Source organism: Aquarana catesbeiana, linkage group LG09 (assembly GCF_042186555.1).
Source record: "Aquarana catesbeiana isolate 2022-GZ linkage group LG09, ASM4218655v1, whole genome shotgun sequence".
Lineage (NCBI taxonomy): Eukaryota > Metazoa > Chordata > Amphibia > Anura > Ranidae > Aquarana > Aquarana catesbeiana.
This window is the reverse complement of record NC_133332.1, coordinates 254,201,695-254,222,370: the sequence shown is the minus strand read 5'-3', so window position 1 is coordinate 254,222,370 and position 20,676 is coordinate 254,201,695. Positions and strand designations below refer to the sequence as shown.

At 43.5% G+C, this 20,676-nt stretch overlaps 1 protein-coding gene across 1 annotated transcript in view; it reads left to right on the top strand.

Annotated features, from left to right (window-relative positions):
* Nucleotides 1-20,676, top strand: part of AR (androgen receptor) — a 354,006-nt gene that overhangs the window by 252,226 nt on the left and 81,104 nt on the right. The window contains exon 3 of the mRNA XM_073600215.1: nucleotides 14,747-14,863. Coding sequence (XP_073456316.1) covers nucleotides 14,747-14,863 — 117 coding nt within the window. The remainder of the gene's footprint in view (nucleotides 1-14,746; nucleotides 14,864-20,676) is intronic.

The following is a 20,676-nucleotide window of genomic DNA, read 5'->3' as shown; positions in this document are numbered from 1 at the left end:
CCCCTATTCCACATTTGGAGGGGGGACATTGCCTCTCTATCAGAGGACTGGGACCTAGCATTACAACAATATATATCAACAGTAATTTCTGGGTTGGGTTTCCCTGGGTTTATCTTTAAGTCCTCTGCCCTTAGTTTACTGTCTGTAACCCTTCCCGCCTTGAGTATATCTGTAATTCTTCCTCCCCTAAATATATGTCAGCCCTGTGCCCCTGAGTATACATAAAACCCCCTCCACCCCTGAGTATACATATAACCCCCTCCACCCCTGAGTATACATATAACCCCCTCCACCCCTGAGTAAATCTATAACCTCTCCACCCCTGAGTTAATCTGTAACCCCTTCTCCCCTGAGTATATTCCTAACTTCTCCTCCCCTGAGTATATTCCTAACTTCTCCTCCCCTGAGTATATTCCTAACTCCTCCTCCCCTGAGTATATTCCTAACTCCTCCTCCCCTGAGTATATTCATAACTCTTCCTCCTCTGATTAGATCTATAACTATTATTATTTATAACTATAAATAATGATTTGATCCCCTGCAGATTTTGTAAGTTTTCCCACTTAGAAAGAAATGAAGGGTCTATAATTGTTATCATAGGTGTATTTTAAATGAGTGACGCATTAGTATTAACCAAATATCCAGAAAAAGCACATGATACAAATGTTATAAATTGAGTTGCAGCTCAGTGAATCAAATAAGTATTTGATCCCCTACCAACCAACAATTCTGTGTATGACCTGGCTTGCTGCTGTATCCATCTTGGACTGATTCCTCTGTGTATTACCCCTGGTCTGGCTACTGACTCTGTTCCTGGTTCACCCTGCCGTTCCATAACTGGGATTTCTCCTTGCACGGCTGCCAACAGTCCACCCAGCGCACCCCAGCTGTCCTCTGCTAACCAGCTCATCCAGCAGCAGTACTGGCAAAACGTGCTCCTTTTGGGCACTGCACTCCCTGTATCACTCCCAAGGGTGCATTGCACTTAACCGCAAGGGGCGCCCTCTCAGCAATCTGGCCTCACACCAGAGACTTGACAAAAATTATTTTAATAATATTCTTATAATGCATACTTGAAATGCATACCTGCAGAAAAAGAAAGGCAGACCAAAATGATGTGTCCTCTAACATGGGTGGTCAGTGTAGACGTGACCCCCTGCATTGGTGGTCAGGGCAGAAGTGACTCCATGTTTTGGTGGTCAATGTAAAAGTGCCCTCTAGAAATGGTGGTCATTGTAGATAGGAGATCAATCCACCATTGTTCGCTGCTCAAGAAACTCCTGGGATCCTTGGAAGGAATCCTAGGGTTCCACGGAATCCTGGTGGAGAAACACTGGCCTATTAGAGTTACCGGACTGGAGCTCAAGGACACTGTTTTAATGATAGAAGGTAAAGCTTTTCTAAAAAATGATACAGTAGTTGTAAATTGTAGCATGTCCGAAACCTTAATGCAAAGTCCTGTCTTTGGGACTAAATAACATAAATTAGTATAAGTATTAATCGTTACTAGATTGGTTTGTCCTGGAATAAAGCCAGTAACATACAAATATGCCCATTGTTTTCTAGCCTCAGATATTCTCACTCCAGCAGCGGCATAGTTGTATTAATAATTACAACAAAAAGTAGCCTTTTAATTATTAGATGACCTTTTCTGTAGTCAAGTCTTCAAATATGGTTATGGTCTTAACCTTAACCATTGAAGAGATAATAATGGCTTAATTTTTAAGATAAATTTCACTTGCTAAAGGTGAAGAATTACCAAACATGCTTCTTCTTGTCAAAAAGTTATTTCCTGTTGCTTCAATCTCCAGTTCCAGGGTGGCCTTTTTTTCCTTAAAGGGTTCTATGGAGCCATCCTTGCGTGACCGAGACTAGAACTTTCATACAAATACACAGCCTATCCAAATCAATCCAAGCTGATTGGCTGCTGGTGCCTGTGCTTGAGGGTTTAATCATCTCATTTATGCTCTTACCATTGCCAAGGAAGACTTGACAATCATCTTTCCCGCTATCCAGAAGAAGGGATAGGGTTCACTTTAAGCAGATGTTCTCTGAGACCTGCAAATCATTTTAAGGTTTCCTCTGGGGTTGAACAGGCTGACATATAGCCTAGTGTCAAAAAAAACAACCACAGCTGCTCAGTAATGAAATAAACACTGGGACAGTTGGTCACAGAACATGATTAAAAGTAGAAGTTTAGGCAATACACAGCCCAAATACTATAGTTATATTATTGTATGTCCTCTACCTGCTGTTTAGGAAATGAAAATAGCCATAAACAATTTTTTTTTTTACTTTTTTCTCTGCGGTAAAATGACCGCTATACCTCTGGAGATTTGCAAGTGGACTGACCCAAGCTTACTAGAGGCAGCTGCAGACACAAAAGCCATGCATGCACAGTAGATGGAGCCTGACCAGATGTGGTCACTGGAAAAAATATAAAGTTCCCCAACTCATGCGAATGCAAGGACCTGTAGGAATGGCATATGTAAATAGAGATGTTCACACTACACGGCACACGGCTCCTACACTGTGCTGTAGACCGATTGCATGTCCCAGCAATTGAGAAGAGTGCATGTCAGGATAGAATGCAACGTTCCAACACAAGTCAATGCACATGCATTTACCTGTGCTCAGTGCACACATTGCAGTGTAATGGACCCTTAATGATAGGTGTTGGAAGTGAACACAATGGATGCTGTGGTGTCAGAACCAGATATGAAGATGCAAAGTCACCACCAGTACAAATGATTGAATTTTGGGGCCTCACAGGGTCACTTTCTCAAAGCAACGTTGAAGATCTATTAGGTGGCCTCACAGTATGGAAATATTCATTTTTATTCAGTTTTTTGAGGTTTTGAACAATTTGTATACATATTGGTTCTTAATAGAAATAATCCAGTCGAGGTTTCAATTACATTCAGCCCAGATCCAAGTTGTGTTCTGTACTACTACATATTTTTTGTCGAGTGAGCAACAAGACACTTTGTGATGGTGATACCTAGGGCTTTTTTTTCAGCTGGAACAGCCATCTCTGGAACTGGCCCTGAGCTCACTGCTATTTACTATCTCTTGTAAACACAGAAGCCCGGCTTCTGTGTTTTCAAGCGACAGCTCCTCTCTATTGGCTCCCGCAGAACAATCTTTATCCCTGCATTCATGGAGACACAAGGAGGAACAGCTGCCAGGCACAGTGTGTTTATGGGCGAAGGGGTTGGGGCCACCTTGTGCTTGAGCCTGGTGCTGCAGCCTGGTGAATGGATGCCAACACCCCTGCTGAATAACCTCTCTGGCCAGTGGGGGAGAGGCAGAGCCATAAAGGAGTGCATTATGTGTGAAAATAATATGGACATTGGAGGTACTAGAGCAGGGCTGACTAACAGAGTTGAGGATGGGGGTCCAGAGGTGAGCTGCAGGGGGTGCAGAGGTGAGATGTGGACGGGGATTCATCTATGAATGCTGTGGTGCAGAGGTGAGCTTTGGACAGGAATTCAGAAATAAGCTTTGGACAAGGGTGCAGAAGTGAGCTCTGGATGGAGGTTGGAGAGGTAAGCTTTGGATGAGGGTGCAGAGGTGAACTGTGGATGTAAGGTGCAGAGATGAGCTTTGGATGATGGGGTGCAAAGGTGAGCTTTGAGCAGGGGTACAGAGGTGGGCTTTGGATAGGGGTGTAGAGTTGAGCTTTGGACTGGGGGGGGGGGGGGTTGTGGACAATGATGTGCAGAAGTGAGCTGCGGAAAGGAGGAGCAGAGGTAATCTGGGGACAAGGGTTCCCAAGGTGAACTGTGGACATTGGGTGCAGAGGTGACAGGGGTTATAACCCTCCCATGCTCTATCCAAAATTAAAAAAAAAAAAAAAAAGTTTTGCCTAACCCTGACAGTCTGAGTGTTACACACTGCTAGTGCACACAACCACATCGCTACACTTTTCCGCAAAGTGGGGGGGGGATGGGTGAGTTCTTTCACTTATTCTTTTATTCTTTGACAATAAAAGCCCTGGTGACTAGGGTTCCACAGATACCGATACTAAGTATTTGCACGAATACTCGTACTTGTGAAAATGCTCTGATACTTGATACTGATACCTTTGCGGTGCAGTGCAATTTGACCCTCATACAAAAAGAATGGGCTCAAATCGCACTGCCTTAAACCACTCAAGTGCTTTAGCAGTGTGTTTGGGGTCCTTGTGCTGCTGGAAGGTGAACCTTCGTCCTAGCCTCAAATCACACACAGAGTAGTACAGGTTTTGCTCAAGAATATCCCTGTATTTAGCACCATCCATCTTTCCCTCAACTCTGACCAGTTTGCCAGTCCCGACTGCTGAAAAACATCTCCACAGCATGATGCTACCACCACCATGTTTCACAGTGTGGATGGTGTTCTTTGTGTGATGTGATTTGTTGGGTTTGCGCCAGACATAGCGTTTTCTTTGATGGCCAAAAAGTTAAGTTTTAGTCTCATCAGAGCAGCTTCCTCCATACATTTTGGGAATCTCCCACATGCCCATTCGCAAACTCAAAGCGTGCCATTTTGTTTTTTGCTGAAAGTAATGGCTTTCTTCTGGGAACTCTGCCATAAAGCCCAACTCTATGGAGCGTACGGCTTATTGTCATCCTATGTACAGATACTCCAGTCTCTCTGTGGAACTCTGCAGCTCCTCCAGGGTTACCTTAGGTCTCTGCTGCCTCTCTGATTAATGCCCTCCTTTCCCGGTCCGTGAGATTTGGTGTGCGGCCGTCTCTTGGCAGGTTTGCTGTTGTGCCATGTTCTTTCCATTTGGTTATGATAGATATTATGGTGCTCCTAGGAATCATCAAAGACTTGGATATTTTTTTATAACCTAACCCTGACTTGTACTTCTCAACAACATTGTCCCTTACTTGTTTGGAGAGTTCCTTGGTCTTCATGGCAGTGTTTGGTTAGTGGTGCCTCTTGCTTAGGTGTTGCAGCCTTAATGGGCTTTCAAAAAAGTGTGTGTATATGTAATGACAGATCATGTGACACTTAGATTGCACACAGGTGGACATCATTTCACTAATTATGTGACCTCTAAAGGTAATTGCACCAGAGCTTTTTATGGGCTTCATAACAAAGGAGGTGAATACATACACACATGCCAATTATCAGTTTTTTATTTCTGAAAAATAGTTTTATGTATATATTTTTCTAATTTTACTTCACCAACTTAGACTATTGTGTTCTGATCCATCACATATAATTCAGATTAAAAAAACACTGAACTAAAGGCTGTAATGTAACAAAATAGGTAAAAAGCCAAGGGGGTGAATACTTTTGCAAGGCACTGTATATACGGTTTCCCCCACTGCTCCTGTGTGAACCCAGGCTTGTCATAGGACTGGTAAGTGTCAATTTATAAAAAGAAAATTGGGGGGGGGGGGTTAGATACACTTTAAAGCAGACCTTTGATCATTCTCTTCCCTATCACTGCCCCTAACACACTGATTTTTTTTTTTTTTAAACTGGGAGCAGGTACCTTTTTCTAACAGGTACCCGCTCCCATTTCCTCAATTCTTATCTAGACGAGAATGACCTCGCTTATCCCAACCAGCTACACTATTTTGTATGTATTGCACTACTACACTACACTCACAGCACTAAAACTTTTCAGTACCTGTTTGCATTCTTTTGAGTCCTGATTAGAAATAGCCTGCCTATGTTACGCCCTTTGTTACCATAAAACTACAATTGTAATATTAATGTGATACCTAGAAAATCAAGTGTATAAAAACCTTCAATTGCGTCAAAATAAAGCAAAACAGTTATTTTGGAAAGATTCTGAGTGTATCTTTTTGTGTGTGTTCCCTACTGCAGTATTTTTTATTCATTTGGAACCACTAATTAGTATGAGGATAGAAGTTGCCTGTCTATAAAATATCCAGGACACAGCCAATCTCCCACCAATGTGCAGTGGGGAGCCGACTTTGATTCATCAGAAAGTGAAAGCCAGCTCCCACATCTAAGATGGCGGCACTGGGGACCCGCAGATGTGAGAAGAAGTGGCTGTGGGAAGACAGCACTGGGCTTCAGGGACAAGTACCAGTCAGTTAGTCTAGCAAAGTCTGATACAAGCCACCACTCAATCTTTTCATCTGATGTTATCAGGGTGATGGCTGTCTCTTCTGGGTTCTTTGAGCCCCTGATTATGCATGACAGCATATGTGCAGTGCGGTGGCCAGTTCCTCATGCATGCACAGTGAAGTGCAGTTTGCCCCGAAGCCTCCTGGGACATGCAACCTCTGAATCCCAGGAGGCTTTGACATCATTCTCAACTAGGCAAGAAAGTGTGGGACTGCATCCCTCAGAAAAGCCACTAAAAAGCGAAATGCAGCTCCACCCACCCAGATTTTTTCCCCTTTTATGTGCAGTGCTGCATTCTCTTATCCTCACAATGAATCCAGCAAGGTCTTGTTATCATGTGCTATTTAGAGGTCATACAGTAGATTCCACACACTATTCTGGTTCTCTTCAGCTGGTTGCCTCTTCTGTGTGCAGGCAGCCAGCTCTGATGATATGCCCCACCTTGCCTTGGCTTCTCCCTGAGCCTCCTGGGATACTTACAATACACAGGATCTCCCAGGAGGCTACCAGATCGGCACATGGAGCAGCCATGGCCGATTTGGCACATCGTCAGAGCTGGTGCCTGCACCCAGAAAAGGCAAGCAGCTGAAGAGAACCATGATGGGGGTGTGGGATCTACTATTCTGAGGAACTTACTACTTTCTTGCCTAGGTGAGACTGATGGCAAAGAAGCCTCCTGGGATCCAGAGGTTGCATGTCCCAGGAGGTGTCGAGGCAAACTGTGCATGTGCGAGGAACGGCCCCCTGCACTGCACATATGCCACCAACGCATCATCAGGGGCTCAAAGTACCCAGAAGAGACAGCCATCACTCTGATGACATCAAATGAAAAGATGGCAGCGCGGAAATGGCCAAGATTGAGTGGTGACATATCAGACTTTGCTGGGCTGACTGGTACTTACTTAGATGTGGGAGCTAGCTGTGACTTTCTTATGAATCAAAACTGGCTCCCCACTGTACATGTGCGAGATTGCCCGGTGCATTTATTGTTGCGAATATGTGTTGCAGTAGCAGGTACAGGTCTAGGTCAAAATTGGTGGCGAGGGGCAAAACCAAAAAATAAATAAATTAAAAATTAAAAAGGAAATAATTGAAAAAACTAAAATTTACAAATTTCCAGAAATTCTGTTTGGGGGGGGGGGGGGTGTTAAAATGAAATTATCTACCTTTTGGGAGTTACGTCCTGCTTTCACCCCCCCCCCCCCCCCCACCCAAAAGGGGTTAAGGTAGGCTTTAAACACTTTTCTCATGAATTTGTTTGTGAATGGAGTTTTTGATCATCCATTAGATACATTTACTAAAGACTAGCTGGGTTTCCAAATTTCAGCCCATCAAACGCAAACTCCTATACAGTAAAACCTTGGATTCCAAACATAATTCATTCCGGAAACATGCTTGTAATCCAAAGCACTTATATATCAAAACAAATTTCCCCATAAGAAATAATGGAAACTCTAATGATTCGATCCACACCATTTATTCATAAGTCCTTCAGTTTATAGTCCATATAAAAAGATTATAGCAGTGTGATAGTTTGTGTAACTATCAAATGTCCATCCACAAATGGAAGCCTCCACAAGGGGATTAGAAGCAAAATCCAGCAGGAGCTACAGAGTATAAAAGAGAAGAGAGGCGCCTCTGAAGTGTAGCAATATGGTTACATTTAATGAAGGTACAACATTTAGCAACTCACATGGTTGAGGCTTAAAAGAGGCACATCTAAGTATGCAGGCATCCGGGGTAAAGCTGTCCACATAGACCGTCCTTCGCACTGCCGGCTCGCACTGCTGTCAGTCTGCAATCGTGACCGGGAAGACTACCCTGCAGTAGAGTGATCTGAAAGCGGTGGCTTGAAGTGCAGCGTGGAAGGGACAACGTTGATGGCGGTGTGGAGGATGGTCTATGTGTACAGCTTTACCCCGGATGCCTGCATACTTAGACGTGCCTGTTTTAATCATCAACCATGTGAGTTTCTAAATGTTGTACCTTCATTAAATGTAACCACATTGCTACACTTAGATTCGCCTCTCTTCTGTTTTATACTCAGTTGTGACGTGACGCTACTTGTATATCAAGTCAAAATTTAATTTAAAAATGTTGCTTGTCTTGCAAAACGCTATTCTCAAACCAAGGTTTTACTGTATTTTTATCTGTCTGCTGGTTATTCCTATTGTCATCGAGTCCGGTAAAGTGACAGCAGGCTGAGAGCCTACCTATTTGAAATGACATGTAACCTGGATAAAGAGAGCACAGCTTTAGAGATAAGGATTGCTTTCAGACGCCGATGCGGTTTTTCTTCATACATTTGACAAGTGCACTTTTTGGTAGCAATGGCAACGGCAATCAAAATCTGTCCAAAAAAATAGAAAAAAAAAATACAGAAAAAAAAAAAAGTTGTGGAGGAAATTCTTTTGTCAGCTTGCCCGTAGACTTGATTTCTGTCCACTCTTCTTCATGCAATATTTAAAAAGTTCAGAGCATTTTTCCCCCTTCTAGATATATATTGTGTTTTGCCAATTCGGTAATCAGAGCTAAATTCTGGAAGAATTCTGCATTGCATAAATATTGACCTGGCCAGGTTTTCGTACGTCTCTGGGGCCAGGCTCTGGGGGAGCTGTATCGCGAAGCTGGCAACCCGTTTGAAATCAGATCCTCGGGAAAGGGCTTCGGAAGAAATTACAAGCTTCTCTTGCTGTTTTATTTGCATGCATCGAAGCCTGCTTGTGTATGAAAAGTGAACCGTCATTGACTTTTAATCAGGGTAATTACCTGTTAGAATTTCACTCAAGTACTTTATTGGCCAGGAAGCGCATTACTGTTCATAAGTGACCAAAGAGCCACAATTCATAATCACGCCGCCATCGCCACTGAGGTATTAACACCTCTCAATAAAGCCTTTTGAGGTTTGTAGACTCGGTGAGCTGCGAAGAGAACACGGCAGTCTCTATTCAAACTTACAGCGGAGCCGAGTTGATTTAGTAGTAGGATTGAGCGACGTGGAGGGTTTTCAAAGTCAGGAGATTTCGGAAAAAGGTTAGCCATTTTGCCAAGATCTTCTGGAAGCAATTGGGAAGGCAAAGTTAAGGCCAAACTCCAGGCACAAAAATGCTCATTTAAAGCCTAAGTTTAGCTAACATCAAAAACATAAAAATCAGCACAAGGGTACGTAACTTACCTCTGGTATGAGGCGTTCCTTGTTCTGATTCTTCTTCTTTTAGGAAAAATTGTCCTCTGTCCTACACCCCACACACACTCTTTTGGTGTAGCGGGAGCAAATACAATTGAAGGGCTGTTAGGAGGTCTTGGCTTGACTATGCCCAACCCTTCCTGCCACATCAGCCATACTACAGCTTCTATGAATGTAACAGAATCTCTGAATGGGAGGATGTGGAGCTCCTAGTCATCCACCCATGAGGATGGGGTAGGACAGAGGAAGATTTCTCCTCAAAGAAGAAAAATCAGCACAAGGGACACGTCATAATAACTAAGTTATGTCCCTTGTGCTAATTTTTATGTTTTTGGTTTTAGCTAAACTTAGGCTTTAAAAGAGAGGTGTTTTGCCCTGAGTTTGGCTTTAATTTTGCCTTCCTCGATTGCCATTTTTCCAAAATCCTCTGGAGGCAAACTGTAAGCTATGTCACTTGCGCTGGTTTTTAGTTTAGCTGAACTTAGGCTTTAACTACATTCCTCAATAGCCACGAAGGATATAAAGCCGCCTGTGTCAACACAGATTTTAGCTTGTAAAAGTAGTCATGACATCATCACTGTGCTGCAGTGCAGAGAGCAGAGTTGTGGGAGGGGCCCAGCCGACCCCACCCACTACAGAAAACTACAGGAGGGGAGGAGACAAGACCAGTCATCCTGCACAAGGAAAGAGAACAGCAGTGACTGATCTTTAATACAGGATGGAAAAGCCTCACACTGGATTACTGCACAAATCTGGAAAGACTTGAGGAGGAATACACATGATGAATGGAGTTAGACAATTATCTGCTCATCCCGGAACTCTGCTTTAGGATTGTTTTTGGTTGATTTTTAATAAAGCTGAAGTTTAGCTAAGAAAAAAAATTTTTCCTACAACTTTAGTTACATTACTTACCTGTGATGAGGCATGTTCTAAGATCCGCACTGATGGATTCCGTAGAAATCTTCACTGCAGGGCTGCCTGTTCTCTTCCTGCTGCTGATTGTCCAGCTCTGTGGGATTAACAGATTTGGGTCTCCAGACACATCTGCACAAAAGATGATCCGACGGTGAAAAGCCCCCCTCCTGCGTCTCCTCCAACGAGGAAAGTTATTTCACTGCTTGTAACACCATCTGTGAGTGGAGGAAAAAAATTCTGCAACTGATGAGACTCTCCCTCTCTCTCCCCCACCATTTCCGGATCATGTTAAAGGCAGTGTCATCAGTAAAATAACTTTTCTTGGAGGAGAGAGCGGGGGGTAGGAGGTGGGTATGCGCCTGTCGGATCATTTTATTGCAGACTCGAAATCCCCAACACTGCAGAAAAGATTTCTACAGAATTGAGCAGCCTGCACAATCACCTACGTGAGAGATGTTTATTGGCGTGTAGCGTAGCAATGTCCATTGCCGTGTAGCGTAGAGATGGCCATTGCCGTGTAGCGTAGAGATGGCCATTGCCGTGTAGCGTAGAGATGGCCATTGCCATGTAGCGTAGAGATGGCCATTGCCATGTAGCGTAGAGATGGCCATTGCCATGTGGAGTGGAGATGGTCATTGGTGTGGAGTAGATTTGGTCATTGGTGTGTGGAGTAGAGATGGTCATTGGTTTGTGGAGTAGAGGTGGGCATTGGTGTGTGGAGTAGAGATGGTCATTGGTGTGTAGAGTGGAGATGGTCATTAGGCAGGTGAAAATAACAGGGGGGGAGCAAGGTTTTGTTCCAACATGGGAAGTTATAGAAAAACAGAAGAGAAGTGAAAGGTAAATAAAAAGGTAGAGAAAGAAGGTCCAAGAAGAGGCACCAAGGGCAGGTGAGTGGAATAACATGCAATCAAAATCAGCTGCAAGATGATGCTCAATCCAGGGTGACCAGACCCATTTGGATTTGGAGACGAGGGTCATTAAAGATCGAAATCCAATTTTTTTTCTTGAACTGATACATTTTCTGCTTCATCTGTGCGATTGCAGGAAGGTGGGTTTTGGTGAGTCTTTAAGGGTGTGGTGGGCTTTAAATGTTTCCTGAGGGTTATAGTGGATACCCTAACTACCCTAGACCTGTCCAAAGTGACCCTAACTAGTTTCATTTTTTTTTAATTTTCACTGAAATGGAAAAAGAAAAAAATTATAGCAACAGTACTCTCACACACCAAAGCAAACACAAAGAACATTAAGGTCCTGTTCACAGCATGGCTTTGAGGTAATGCGTGCATTACAATGTGGTATACTGCAATGCTCAGCAACGTACATTACATGCATTGGCATGCTGCAAGGACAATAGTTCCTGGCATCCCAACACACCTTCGAACAGATGTGCATTACAGCGTGTTGCCATAGCTTGATGGTACGAAAGGCTCTAAGGGCTCATTCACACAGGCGGCAGGCTCTACTGCCATTCTCAAGATTGGTCTACGGTGGATTGCTTTTTCAGTGGTGGTTTGGAGCCAGTTTACAGATATTCAGCAGGCAACACTGCCACTTCCTGCTTTTTCAGCTAAATGCTGAGATTCAAGGGTCACCTAAGGTAGCTCTCCCCGTAATAGCATATTTTGCACCATAAAGAATGTACAAAATACATTACAATGGTGTCAATATTGTAATAATCAAAAGTAGGATGACTAAAAAAAAAAAAAAAAATTGCCACACCGTCAAGCAAAGCATCACGTCTGTGACAATGTACACTGACCCGAGTGACTGCCACGTCACAATGTAGGTGGGCTGTTGGAGAGAACACCGATTAACTGCCTGTTGTGGAATTATGAAATTTGCCTCCTTTCACTTGGGGTTCAATCACACTATTGTGCTGTGGTATCATGCAATAAAATGAGCTGTTATGCACATTAGGTTGGGTGTTCTGCTGTCAAACCATTCAGTTAGAATGGCACTTTGACACCAAATGCACAAAAAGTTATTGCGCAAAGTATACCATGAAGGGTCCCTAAAATGTACAGTATGTCACAGGAACTGCCCATTACCTGTGTCATCAAGAAGCTTGTAATATATTTGGAGGGGCAGCTGCAGATGGAAGCTCAGATCCTATTGGTACAGTCATGCCCCCAGAATTTCATCTCCCAATAATTCTTCTTTCCTGCATGCAGTGTGCTGGAGTTTAGAAGTCAGTAGTAAGACAGAGGTTAGTAGTAAGCAATGCAGAGGTCAGTAGTAAGAGTGCAGATGTCAGTATTGTGACGGAGGCACTTTGGGCGGATGTTGCCCGTGGAACCCAGAATCCCTTGGGGTGGTTGGGAAAACCTTGTTTCAGCTCCCCATGCACCTCCTATGTCTAAGTTACCCTGTGTCTCTAATAGGGGCACAGGGTGGCCGAGAAATCCAGTCTGATCTCTACTAATTGGACTCACAGTACAGCCACACTGGAATGTTGTGTATATATATATATATATATATATATATATATATATATATATATATATATATATATATATATATTATATTGTCTCATTTTGTGGTGTACTCTTTGCTGGGTCGTTTGGGGTCTGGCTGTATTCTAATGTTCTATTGTGTCTGTCTGCCTTGGATATTATAGGATGGGTATGTAGATTAGCTGCGAGATTGGTGGGGGCAAATTCCTCCAACAGCTCTCACTGCTGATTGGACAGTTTACCCCACCCGGAATGCAAAGGTGGGTGGATTGTACAGAGTATTACCTGTATTTACAATAAACAGTCCATGTTCAGCAACCAAATGAGTATTGTCTTGATTGTGGTTTCTAGTGGTTGGAATATCTGATATCTATATTCAGACTGGGAGGAAGCGATATATGACGAAAGCACTCAAGCCGAGTGTGGGACGTTTCGTTACAAGTAGTAAGAGTGCAGAGGTCAGTAGTAAGAGTGCAGAGGTCAGTAGTAAACATGCGGAGTGCAGAGGTCAGTAGTATAGAAGACTGAGTGCTGAGTACAATAGTAAATGGTGCTAAGTGCAGAGGTCAGTAGTAAATGGAGGTTAAGGGCAGAAGTCAGTGGTAAATAGGGCCAAGTGCAGAGATCAGTAGTGAAAAAGGCGAAATACAGAGGTCAGTAGTATATAACGCTGAGTGCAGAGGTCCGTTGTAAATAAGGCTGAATGCAGAGGTCAGTAATAAATAAGGCTGAGTGCAGAGGTCAGTAATAAATAAGGCTGAGTGCAGAGGTCAGTAATAAATAAGGCTGAGTGCAGAGGTCAGTAGTAAATAAGGCTGAGTGCAGAGGACAGTAGTAAATACAGTCAAAACAGCATTTGTGAGAATTTGGATGAGAAGACCTGGCTCACAAATGGCATGCCAATTCATCCCAAAAACTGTTCAAGGGTTGGGTTTGGACTCAAGGTTGCTCCATGCCAAACTGGCTATATTTTTGCAGCAGCCACTTGAGTTCCTTCACACAAAACTGAAATTTGTACCAATATAGAACATTCGCCTCTGATGTTGGATGAGAAGACCTTGCTCACAATTGGAGTTCCAGGTCATACTACAGGTGTTCATTGGGGTTGAGGTCAGGGCTCTGTGCAGGACACACCAAACTGATCCAACCGTTCCTGCTGTAATTAATTTGCACTGATGCTTTATTTTTTAAAGTAGCATGACTTTAATGTTTTTGAAACATAATTTGATGTGAGAAGTTGGGTTTACAGTGCTGGAGCATATAACAATATGCACGTGATCAAAAGTTTGTGGACCATCTCACCTATAGTGCCTAGTTAACCAAAAAAAGCATTTTTGGGTTCAGGTACTGATTTTGGATTAGAAGACCTGACATGCAATTGACATCCCAGTACATCTGAAAGGTGAGGTCAGGATTGGTGAGCTATGGTTGAGGTCAGGATTCCAAAGGCCACTCAAGTTCCTCCACACCAAACTTGTCAATGACTTTATGATCAGGTCAGGTACTGATGTTGGTTGAGAAAACTTGGCTTCTAGCTTCAGTTCATCCCAAATGTTTTCAGTGAGGTTGAGGTCAGGGACATTTGAGTTCCTCCACACCAAACTGGTCAAACCATGTCTTTATGGAGCTGGCTTAGTACACGGGACACAATCATGCTGGAATAGAAAAGAGCCTACACCAAATTGTTACCACAAAGGTTGGAAGAGCACGATTGTCTAAAATGTCTTTGTATGCTGTAATAACAGGACTAGACATGTTTCGTTATGGATTGAATACAGACAAAGTTTTTGTTATTCGAGGAATCAGAGATATCCAAATTTCCAAATGATAATTGCAAGGAATTTCAATGAATCAAAAAAAAAAAAACATGAAACAAAAAAACGGATTAGAAAAATTTGAAAATGAGTTCGAAAAATGTAAAAATGAATTTGAAAAATTCTAAATTTAATTTGAAAAATGTGAAAATAAAAGTTGAAAATGAATTTAAATGAATTAAATACAACAAAATTCAATATGTCTGTAATAGTTACCAATTAAGAGAAGTTGCTAATGGTCCTCCCCTCTTACCAGTCTTCATATTCTCTTCCAGGAAAACAGAAATACCTTTGTGCCAGCCGTAATGACTGCACAATCGACAAATTTCGGAGGAAAAACTGTCCGTCATGTCGTTTGAGGAAATGTTATGAGGCCGGCATGACATTAGGAGGTAGGTGTGCGAATATATATTATATATTGATTCTCTCAAAAAACACGCAGACCAGTGTATAAACATATATTGTACCAAATACGTTCGCCCTAAAATAAAATGCTGCACTACCTGTTTGAATTTATAGGTACCACATTTCTGACATTTAGCCAACTTCATAATATGCCTTATTAAGTCTTCAGACACAGTGCTGTGTAGTGGGAGAACATTAATGTGTTCTCTATTTTTTAGTTTGGGTTTTATTGCTGGGTGTGCAAGAAGGGATGGGGCAAAAGCAGAACATGTCAACTACCACCTAAAGCAGTGGCCTGCAAACTGTGGCCTGGGGACCGGATGTGGCCCTTTGCTTGACTTTATCCAGCCATTAGGGCACCATTCCTGAGTATGCTGTCCCTGGACTTCTTCTGCAAAGGTCAGTAAGGCCATTTCTATCACCTTTAGTTTTCTCCAGTTTAAGGACCTCAGTGCTTCTCTTGTGGACCACGAGCCCTGGGCCCACCGACCATTCATGTGAGCCCCCCAACCTGGGTTGGGAAGGACCATAACAGGCCTTCTGAGTAACCCCCCCACAGGAGAAAACGGCCCAGAGTAACATAGGACACAGTCCTTTACCTTAGCCTTGCTGGTGCCTTGGCTTTCCCCCTTATCCGCTGCATCGCTATCCATAGCTGTCTGCGGACGTTGGTGAAGAAAATGCCGGTTCCAGATTCAAAAACGCAGCTGCGCTGACCTGGATCCGGAACTTAAAAGGCACCAGGTAACCCTGCCCTCTCCCCCTGCGTTTTGCGGCCAGAAATGACGCTGCGCGCCAACCCGGAACTGCTGCCTCTTCCTATGCAGGAGGTGGCCAAGGCACTCCTCGGCCACCAGAACAATGGCAGCCGCCTGTCTGAAGTGAAAAGAGGGGCAGCACTCCCAGGCGTACAGGCTCTCCCTGAGCACGGGAGAGGGAGCCCACGGGACCACAGGAGGCAAGTACTTAAAAAGCAGTCCTTGGACCCTACCAATCTTAACAACCTACACCCTATCTCCTTGCTCCCCTTTTCCTCTAAACTCCTTGAACGCCTGGTTTACAACCACCTGAGTGACCACCTCATTAAAAACAACCTTCTTGATCCCCTTCAATCTGGATTTCGCCCTCAACACTCCACGGAAACTGCTCTTTTAAAACTCACAAATGAACCTACTAACTGCAAAAACCAACGGACACTATTCTGTACTCCTACTTCTGGATCTTTCAGCTGCCTTTGACACGGTTGACTACCCCCTCCTCCTCAAAAAACGTTAGTCCCTCGGTCTCCGTGACTGTGCTCTTCAGTGGCTCTCATCCTACCTACCATCCAACACACCTTCAATGTCACTTACAATTCTACTTCCTGCACTCCTCTTCCCTTCTCTGTCGGTGTCCCCCAAGGTTCTGTTCTTGGACCTCTTTTATTTTCAATCTACATCTCTTCCCTGGGTCAGCTGATAGCCTCTCACGGCTTTCAATATCATTTCTACGCTGATGACACACAAATCTCTCTCTCTCCACCCCTCAACTCACTCCATCAGTCTCTTCACGCATCACTAACTTACTAACCGACATATCTGTATGGATGTCACATCACTTCCTCAAACTCAACTTGTCCAAAACCGAGCTTATAATATTTCCTCCCCCACGTGCTTCTTCCCCTGTCTGTCAAGAGCAATGGCACAACCATCCACCCGTCCCCACATGTCAGGGTACTAAGCGTTATCCTGGATTCTGAACTCTCCTTTCAGCCCCACATCCAATCACTTTCCAAAGCTTGCCGCCTCAACCTCCGCAACATCTCTAAACTACGTCCCTTTCTAACCAATGAAACCACAAAGCTCCTGATTCGCTCCATGGTTATCTCTCGCCTTGACTACTGCAACTCACTCGTCATTGGCTTACCTTTAAATAGACTGTCCCCCCTTCAGTCCATCATGAATGCTGCTGCCAGACTCATCCACCTTATAAACCGCTCAGTGTCTGCTACCCCTCTCTTCCAATCCCTCCATTGGCTGCCAAACAAATTAAATTCAAAATACTAACAATAAGTTACAAAGCCATCCACAACTCTGCCCCCAGCTACATCACTAGCCTAGTCTCAAAATACCAACCTAATCGCCCTCTCCGTTCCTCCCAGGACCTCCTGCTCTCTAGTTCCCTTATCACCTCCTCCCATATCCGCCTCCAGGACTTCTCCCGAGCCTAGCCCATCCTCTGGAATTCCCTACCCCAATCTGTCAGACTGTCTCCAAATGTATCCACTTTTAGGCGATCCCTGAAAATTTTCCTCTTCAGAGAAGCCTATCCTGCCTCTAACAACTGCACTATTTTCTCCATTAGCTCATCCCCCACAGCTATTACCCTTTTGTATAACTGGACCCTCCCTCCTAGATTGTAAGCTCTAACGAGCAGGGCCTTCTGATTCCTCCTGTATTGAATTGTACTTGTACTGTCCTCCCTAATGTTGTAAAGCTCTGCGTTAACTGTTGGCGCTATATAAATCCTGTATAATAATAATAATAATAATAATAAAAAAAAGTGGGAGGATCACCATCCCAGAAAAAAAGACTGATAGGTGAGAACCTCTTGTCTCCCAGGAAAGCCCTGATAGATCATAGCTCCCACCAGAGGTGTTACTCCAGCTGGAGGAAACACAAAAAACTGATGGAAGCAACGTGGAGGCCTCCTATTAAAGACTCGATTGATGAGGTGTTTCCTGTGGGAGGAAGAGCCATGATCTCTCGGGTGCTGTCCTGAAAGACATTTTGGAAAAAACGTATTTACAAAATTTTATAACAAAACGAAGAAAAACTTTGTTTTCAAAATTTTCGGTCTTTTTCATTTGTTCAGCAAAAAATAAAAAACCCAGTGGTGATCAAATACCACCAAAAGAAAGCTCTATTTGTGGGGAAAAAAATGATTTAAAAAAATGTCATATGTGTACAGTGTAGCATGACCACGCAATTCTCAAAGTGTGACAGCGCTGAAAATTGGCCTGGGGCAGGAAGGGGGTGAAAGTACCCGGTAGGCAAGTGGTTAAACATCAGCTTTAAAAAATGATTCTGCAACAAAAATAGGCTAACTGCAATCTACAGTCTTCCGTAATATAAAAATAAATCTAATTTCTGTTTAATAATTGGGGAAAGATAGTTGTGTACGGAATTAGCCAGAGTTGTTGTTTTCTGTCTCGCTCTCCTCTGTGGACACACACTGGAGTCAGTAACAAACAGGCCACATTTCATTGCCCTGACAGCACAGTTCCTGAGGTCAGCCTGACCTCTTCTCTTGGCTCAGCTATCCTTCGCCTTTCATTTTATAGCAGGATGATGTTTGTTTGAAGTTAACCAGTTAGAAGATGGAGGCAGCCGAGTGGAGACTTTAAAAAGTGATTGATTGTCAAATAAAATAGGATGCAGCTTACCTGATAGGGAGGTTATATACATGCATGTGCCAAGTGAAGCTAATCAATTACTCCGGCACAAACACCCATCCTAAGGCAGTGCCAACACATCAAAATGTTCCTGGAGCAGAAGTCTTTTTATTTTTTTTTTTTTACTATTTACAGGCTTAAATTTTAGAGAAACCATGTGGTTATTAACCACGTCAACCCCAGGCCAGATTGGACACTTCTCTCAAGTAAAAAAAAAAATCATAATTTTTTTGGCTAGATTACGTAGAACCCCCAAACAGCATACAGTATCTCACAAAAGTGAGTACACCCCTCACATTTTTGTAAATATTTTATTATATCTTTTCATGTGACAACACTGAAGAAATGACACTTTGCTACAATGTAAAGTAGTGAGTGTACAGCTTGTATAACAGTGTAAATTTGCTGTCCCCTCAAAGTAACTCAACACACAGCCATTAATGTCTAAACCGCTGGCAACAAAAGTGAGTATACCCCTAAGTGAAAATGTCCAAATTGGGCCTAATTAGCCATTTTCCCTCCCCGGTGTCATGCGACTCGCTAGTGTTACAAGGTATCAGGTGTGAATGGGGAGCAGGTGTGTTAAATTTGGTGTTATCGCTCTCTCATACTGGTCACTGGAAGTTCAACATGGCACCTCATGGCAAAGAACTGTCTGAGGATCTAAAATAATAATAAAGTGTTGCTCTACATAAAGATGGCCTAGGCTGTAAGAAGATTGCCAAGACCCTAAAGCTGAGCTGCAGCACGGTGGCCAAGACCATACAGCTGTTTAACAGGACAGGTTCCACTCAGAACAGGCCTCGCCATGGTCGACCAAAGAAGTTGAGTGCACATGCTCAGCGTCATATCCAGAGGTTGTCTTTGGGAAATAGACGTATGAGCATTGCCAGCATTTCTGCAGAGTTTGAAGGGGTGGCGGGGGGTCATCAAATTGGTCTGCATGGCTGTCATCCCAGAAGGGAAGTCCTTCTAAAGATGATGCACAAGAAAGCCCGCAAATAGTTTGCTGAAGACAAGCAGACTGAGGACATGGATTAGTGGAACCATGTCCTGTGGTCTCATGAGACCAAGATGAACTTATTTGGTTCAGATGGTGTCAAGTGTGTGTCGCGGCAACCAGGTGAGGCGTACAAAGACAAGGTTGTCTTGCCTACAGTCAAGCATGGTGGTGGGAGTGTCATGGTCTGGGGCTGCATGAGTGCTGCCGGCATTGGGGAGCTACAGTTCATTGAGGGAACCATGAATGCCAACATGTTCTGTGACATACTGAAGCAGAGCATGATCCCCCTCCCTTCGGAGACTGGGCCACAGGGCAGTATTCCAACATAACCCCAAACACATCTCCAAGACGACCACTGCCTTGCTAAAGAAGCTGAGGATAAAGGTGATGGACTTTCCAAGCATGTCTCCAGACCTAAACCCTATTGAGCATCTGTGGGGCATTAGGGATGAGCCCAACACCCCCCAGTTTGGTTTGCGGCAGAACATGCGAACCGACCGAAAGTTTGTGCGAACATTCAAACACCATTAAAGTCTATGGGACCCGAATGTGAAAAATCAAAATTGCGAATTTTAAAGGCCAATATGAAAGTTATTGTCCTAAAAAGTGTTTGGGGACCCGGGTCCTGCCCCAGGGAACATGTATCAATGCAAAAAAAGTTTTTAAAAAAACGGCCATTTCAGGAGCAGTGATTTTAATAATGCTTAAAGTGAAAAAATAAAAAGTGAAATATTCCTTTAAATATCGTACCTGGGGGGTGTCTATAGTATGCCTGCAAAGTGGCGCGTGTTTCCCGTGCTTAGAACAGTCCCTGCACAAAATGACATTTCTAAAGGAATAAAAGTCATTTAAAACTGCTTGCGGCTGTAATGTAATGTCGGGTCCCGGCAATATGTATGAAATTATTGAGAATGGCATGGGTACCCCTCCAGGTATATACTCTGAACAGAAGTATACAGGCGGTCCAAACAAGACAGGGACTGTACAGTAGGTTTGTTACGTTGAATCTGTTTGTAATTTGGAACAGGTACATTTTGTAAGTGTAGCTCCAGCCAAAAAATCTATTTTAAGCTTTTTGGATAACATAGGGAAGGGTTATCACCCCTGTAACATTTGTTTTGCTGTCTGTGCCCTTGTTCAGAAGATTTCACCTCACTTTCTGTCCCAATGACAATTGGATTTAAAAAATTTGGGGTTATTAGGGAAACAAGGATTGATGATAAAGCATCAGTGGAGACACCTTTTTCCCCATGTTAACAATTATGCTGCGTACACACGAGCGGATTTTCCGGCAGAAAAGGTCAGACGGAACAAATCCGTCGGACATTCCGATCGTGTGTGGGCTTCATCGGACCTTTTCTTTC